Source organism: Salvia splendens, chromosome 11, assembly GCF_004379255.2.
Source record: "Salvia splendens isolate huo1 chromosome 11, SspV2, whole genome shotgun sequence".
Taxonomy (NCBI): Eukaryota; Viridiplantae; Streptophyta; class Magnoliopsida; order Lamiales; family Lamiaceae; genus Salvia; species Salvia splendens.
In genome coordinates, this window is record NC_056042.1 from 6421178 (window position 1) to 6426919 (window position 5742).

Here is a 5742-nt window from a genome sequence, read left to right on the forward strand (position 1 = left end):
AAATATATATTACTTTAATTTTTTAATTTCTTATAAATTAGGTTTAAATAGTATAGAATAAATTTTAATTGTGTAAATTAGGTTAAAAATTAAGGTTTAATCGTGTAATATTAGGTTTTAATCGTGTAATATCAGGTTCGGGTTGTTATCGTGTCGTGTCAACCCATATTATATCGTGTCGATAACGGGTTCGTGTCGGGTGCGGGTCGTGTTCGGATTTGAAGGTAACAGGTCGGGTTCGTGTTCGGATTTACAGTTTCCTTAACAGGTCGGGTTCAGGTTAGGCCTTATTGGGTTGGGTCATTATCAGGTTGACCCGATAATGACCCAATCCGCACGATTTGCCAGCCCTAATAACGGCCACTACTAGACATATCACAAACAACAATGCAATTACCCTCCATGTGCGCTCTCACTAACACACCATATAATTCCTCAGTCAGCCCATAACATCCTACCCCCTCCGTCCCGCACTACTCGCACCTTTCCTTTTGGACACGGAGATTAAGGAATGAGTGATAAACAAAATCAACAATTACGGCTGTAGGTATAAATTGTTACTAAAAATGGAAAAAGTGCAAATAACTTGGGACACCCAGAAAGGAAATAAGTGCAAGTAGTGCGGGACGAAGAGAGTATTTTGAATCAAAGCATTTTTCGAATCAAATTTCTTGTCTTCACTTTCAAGTTACTCTCTCGTCTCCACACTCCAACTAATTGTCCGTCCAAACACCTCATCATTCTTTTGGATCCAATCACATTATCAAATGAAATCATAATATTCTACTCAATAAGCACATCACATAATAACGTGCATTTGTAAAAGTTCAACAGTATAACATAGTAGTACATACGGAACGGAACGAAAACGCATACAGTAGATAATCAATATAATACCAGTCACTATGGCAAGACAATCACGTAGAATGAAAGGAAAAAGAAGAGATGCTACTGGTTGAGGGACGTACCTACACACGTCCACGATCAACCAGTAGCATCTACCAAATCCTGATTCACCAAAAAAAAAGCACATAATTATGTGCAAAGTATTATCTTTCCCTATCAATAATCCATGATTATTCTAAAAATATATATGTATATCATGCCTGTATTACAGAGCCCAATTTCAAAACGACTAATGTTGTATGAGACAAATAGGACCCCATAAAACTCAAGTGGAAAACAAAGTCTCCACAACCACAATTACTAAATACTACTATTTGTTCCCTACGACTAAATACCAACCCATAAATTAATGGAAACATCAATCAACTCAACAACGCACTAGTCATCCTTTTGTCTCCACAGAACATAGTACTTAAGTGTCTGCATCTATGATATAAAAGTTTTTAAAAATGTGACAAAATGCAAACTTCGGTACTTAATAAAAGAGTTCCATATAGAGAGTATCCAGCTTCTGAGGGGTTTACCAATAGCTAATCAACTGAAATTTTCTCAGTTCCCAAGCTGCACAACTTCAGCAATCTCTAAACCCGAATCATAAATATGTAGGACTTGAAGCTGAACCTTCACATGGATGCTTAATGGACACAAGTTCATTGATCAGCGTTTATTCCAAAGATGCGAACTTTATGCATGTGTGGGAACTTGGCAACAACCAGAACAAAAACAGCTAGAGTGTTGAAGAAGAGCATGGGATGTTGATAGTCAGTTGTATGGGAGGCTATCAAGTACCTGATAAAGAAAGGATGCATCCATCAAATACACGAAAAAACTTCCATATGTAGACATATGTTTGGACTTCAAGTCAACCCAAAAATGCACCATAATATACTACATGATGGTTCTTTATCTAGCTAAAAGGGGAATCATTCATGTAATAAGTTTTCCCATTTTAAGTCCTATCATGCATACAAGTATAGAATCCCCTGAAGAAAGTATATATAGAGCACCGGAGCATTCTTGTAGACGAGGATAAGTAAAGACAATAACAGAAAAAGAAAATGCACTCTTCCGAGTCAAACAAACCTAAAACATAAAGTACCGCCATAAAGATAAGACGAAAATGTCACGCAAAGGGGTTGGATCCAATGTAGGAGTTAAAAGGCCTAATGCAAGACGCCTAAAAGAAAATGAAAATCATTTACATACATAAGAATGTTTGTAGTATCTCCTGACTTCAGCAGAAATTCAAAGCATAAATTGCATACTTTCAATATTCCTATTACGGAATTGGAAATGTACCAGGTATGCTGACAAGTTAAATGTGATACTTTTCCAACAATCACAAGCCAATCTTCCAACAGAATGACAGATAAAACTGTCTTTTACCATAACATGGGAAGGTGCATAAAGGAACCAAATAAAAAGCTAAGATAACGCAGCTGCATACTATTATTGTTCCATGTTAATCTTATCAAAAAGGATGGAAAACACTCTTTCCACATGTTCTGTAGGGTAGATAATTTTCCACAGCTAGGATGGGGAAAAAATTTTGGGCAACCCCTTTTCCCTCCTTTTCACTCCAATTCATTATAATATTATCATGGCCATTGCTGTCTGCTTAGATTTATATTCACGTTGAACAGGAGAAATTTGTAAAGCAAACAGCAATTTAAAATATGATATTTGAATTATAGATTTATAATGAGATTAATTAATGACTGGCCACTCCATTCATACAATAATTCTCATAAACAAATATCTAATAATGTATACTTTAATTCTCAGTGACTCCGCCGTCTTTAAAACACAATTCTCAGTGACTCGACTAAGCAAAGGGCCTTAAAGGCCACTGTAAAGAACATCTTAAATTTAACATCACATGGCTAACGAAATCACTTTGACTGCATGACATACAATACATTTGGAAACTCTCAGGGAATAGATGCTTTACATGTATATTGGCTTCACAAATGAAGAGGGCAGGAGGATGGATTTAATCTCTTTTATGCCTAATGTAGAGAAGAGGAGAATCTGACAACATTTCTAAGAATGAGGTGTTATCAAAATGTTGTTTAGAAAAAGGAAAACAGAGCAATCGTATTTTCAAAAAAAAAAGTTATCAAGGTTAATTACTCTTATCTAATCATAACGCTTCTTGCACTGTATCAGAAGATAAAGGATATTGTGCTTTAGCAGGGTCAGATCCCCTGTCAATACTTAACCACCTAGTACTCTCAAACTTCAATTCTATCCCTCAGGTGACAGAAAGGGTTTAGCTTAAAGGACACCAACATACAGTAAAAGTACCAGTATTGTTGCTTAACGAGAGAAGATGTGCTTAGAGGATTCACATATTCACATTAATATCTAAGTATACGGGATGCAAATTAATAATACAAGCAAAAACTTAAAATAAAGCCTATATAAGAAAAAATGTTGTATGAACTATAGCAAGTAACAAAAGACAAAAATGTAAGAGGAAGAAAAGATAATGATATGAAGGCTTACAAAACTACAGGAACGACAGTCAAGAACTTCCTATTGCGAGTAAGTTGTTTGCCACTGTCTATTTGCTCCCACCAAGTCAACCTATTGTAGATACCCTGATCTTCTGCAAATGGAGTCCCCTTCTTCCAATGAAAAAAGTGATATGTGACCTGAAAAAGATCTCATAAGATGAGAATATGCAAATTTGTGACATCAAATAAATGCAAATATTCTTTCCATGGTAAAGTTGTAGCAGCTAAACAAACAGCATCAACAAGGCTCAATGGTGGAAAGATGGAATACTCAACCATATAATGGTACATTTCCCATCAGAAACTGATACAACAAGCCATCCAGATACTTCATGCATACAATAAGCACATCTGCCTCTAACAGAAAATCGACATCACTACAAAGCTCTTTAACAGTCAGAAACAACATTGGATTGACTTTATTTCATGTTTTAGCGGACAAACAATAAAAAATGTCACTGAAAGTTATAACATTACAAATTAAAGATGAAACTACGTGAGCGCCTCAGTGCCTAGAAGAATTTAGATAGGTATATGTTGATTACTGAACTCTTATATTAATGCAAATGAGATTTCAGTACCAAATGTAAAGTTTTGGTTTGGTTTCCACACAAAAATGAAGGGGGAGTTTTTGTAAGCAAAGAGAAGTTGAGCATGTATATAAGAAATGTTACTCAAGTTAAATCTTTAGTAGAGAACCACTAAACTTGGCATTATTGTTGCCACTGAGAAAGCTTCCAAGAGTTGGTGATCAATTCAACATAATATCTTATATTAAAACGACATGTAATTATAACTAAATAGGCATATGAACTATCAGAATATCAATTCCCCCATACTTAAGATAAGTAATCCCTCGTAATGTATTCTTCCAATGGCTTTCCAAAGACTATCAAATCCTCCTTGTTAGATTAATAACAAGTCAATCAAAAACAGAACTCTACATTATCCTGTGTGAAGATAATTATTGGATCCGCAGGAAAAATCAAATCACTGCAATGCTTTCAGGATCTCAGAATTCTCCAATTTACCATAAAAGAGAGAGAAAATCTAATTGCGTAGCTTAATCCGTGTAATAAATCAAAATTCGGAATCAGCACCTAAGCTTATTCAACAGAAATTTCCTATAAATATTAAACAGAAACAAAATTCAAATTCCATCAGGAAGCGGTAACACTCAGAATCGATGATCAGAAAATCCTACCAATAAATCTAGTAAAAAACAGAATCGCGACATATGCATGAGGAGGAAGGAGGCATACGAGGAAATGAGAGAGATGAACGACGGTCCACGCCATGCCGGGAGAGCAAGCGAAGACAGAGAGGACCATCAGCCATGAGAAGAAGAGTATAAGGATGTAGGTGCTCCAGACGCCGGGGTAGGTAAACCATTCCGTATTCCGGTTCAGATCCGTCGTCGGCGCCGCCCGAACGTACAAATTCGCCATATTCCCCTCTCAATTTCTTCCAATTCAGCTCAACTCAACACTTTTCTTTCTTTCTGATAATAATTGTTGTTTAGATTTACAAATTACGGTGAAACTCGTATTCCCCTCAATTTCTTTTCTTTTGATTTTTCTTTTCGGGGAAGTGTTTAGGCTTTTCCGAGAAGCCGATTGCAAATTTGAATACGCATAAGTGGGCCCGCCCGATCAAGGAGCTGGACACTGTAAATATTTAATTATTTTACTCGTATCAAAATACGCTCAGCTATTAATTTATTTATCGTTGATTTATTAGTCAGTTTCAATTTTTATAATCATAAAATTGGTGTCTAAATAATACATTTTTATGTATTCAATATTTTCTCATAAATTCCAAAATTGAGGCGCATATAATAAGGAATGAGTTGAGACTTGTGAGAATCTGAGTATTTTCAAATTGAAAAGTAGGCGGGGAATAGATTAATTTTCTTTTTGTAATTTTGTCGTGAAAAACCAATAAAATCATGCATTTTGCATAATTGAAAGTAGAAATTGTAGTTATAACATTCCAAATCAAAATGTTAGAGAAAAATGACATTGATTACACTGGAAGGGAGTACAAATTATGTTTCCACAAAAGTGGAATGGAAACTCAAAATTATGCAATTTGAGTTGCAACAAAAAAACATGCACACGCCATGATGGGTCCGCGAATTTTCGATGGTGATGAAATGCTGGAAAAACGCAGATCACGACACAGAGAATTTACGTGGTTCGATTTACTGAGGTAAATCTACGTCCACGGGAAGAAAAGAGGGCAGAGTTGTATTGCTTGATCTGTTTTCTCCAGCTTACAATACAGACTTGCTATTTTGTATTTGCTCTCTAGAGAT

At 35.6% G+C, this 5742-nt stretch overlaps 1 protein-coding gene across 1 annotated transcript; it reads right to left on the reverse strand.

Annotated features, from left to right (window-relative positions):
* Nucleotides 1-1076: 1076 nt before the first annotated feature.
* LOC121753623 (ORM1-like protein 3) lies at nt 1077-5028 on the reverse strand. The gene is made up of 3 exons (XM_042148846.1): nt 4688-5028; nt 3415-3563; nt 1077-1695 (listed from the first exon to the last, which is right to left on the reverse strand). Exons 1-3 carry the CDS (start codon nt 4871-4873, stop codon nt 1557-1559), a joined length of 474 nt encoding a protein of 157 aa, XP_042004780.1. The 5' UTR covers nt 4874-5028; the 3' UTR covers nt 1077-1556.
* Between the last annotated feature and the right edge of the window lie 714 nt (nt 5029-5742).

Excerpts from the sequence above, each read along its gene's own strand:
- LOC121753623 (XM_042148846.1), bottom strand. The coding sequence starts at position 4,873 with ATGGCGAATTTGTACGTTCGGGCGGCGCCGACGACGGATCTGAACCGG. Across the intron at positions 3,564-4,687 it reads TTCATCTCTCTCATTTCCTC|GTCACATATCACTTTTTTCA; the intron begins GTATGCCTCCTT and ends GATCTTTTTCAG. Across the intron at positions 1,696-3,414 it reads ACTGTCGTTCCTGTAGTTTT|GTACTTGATAGCCTCCCATA; the intron begins GTAAGCCTTCAT and ends TTTCTTTATCAG.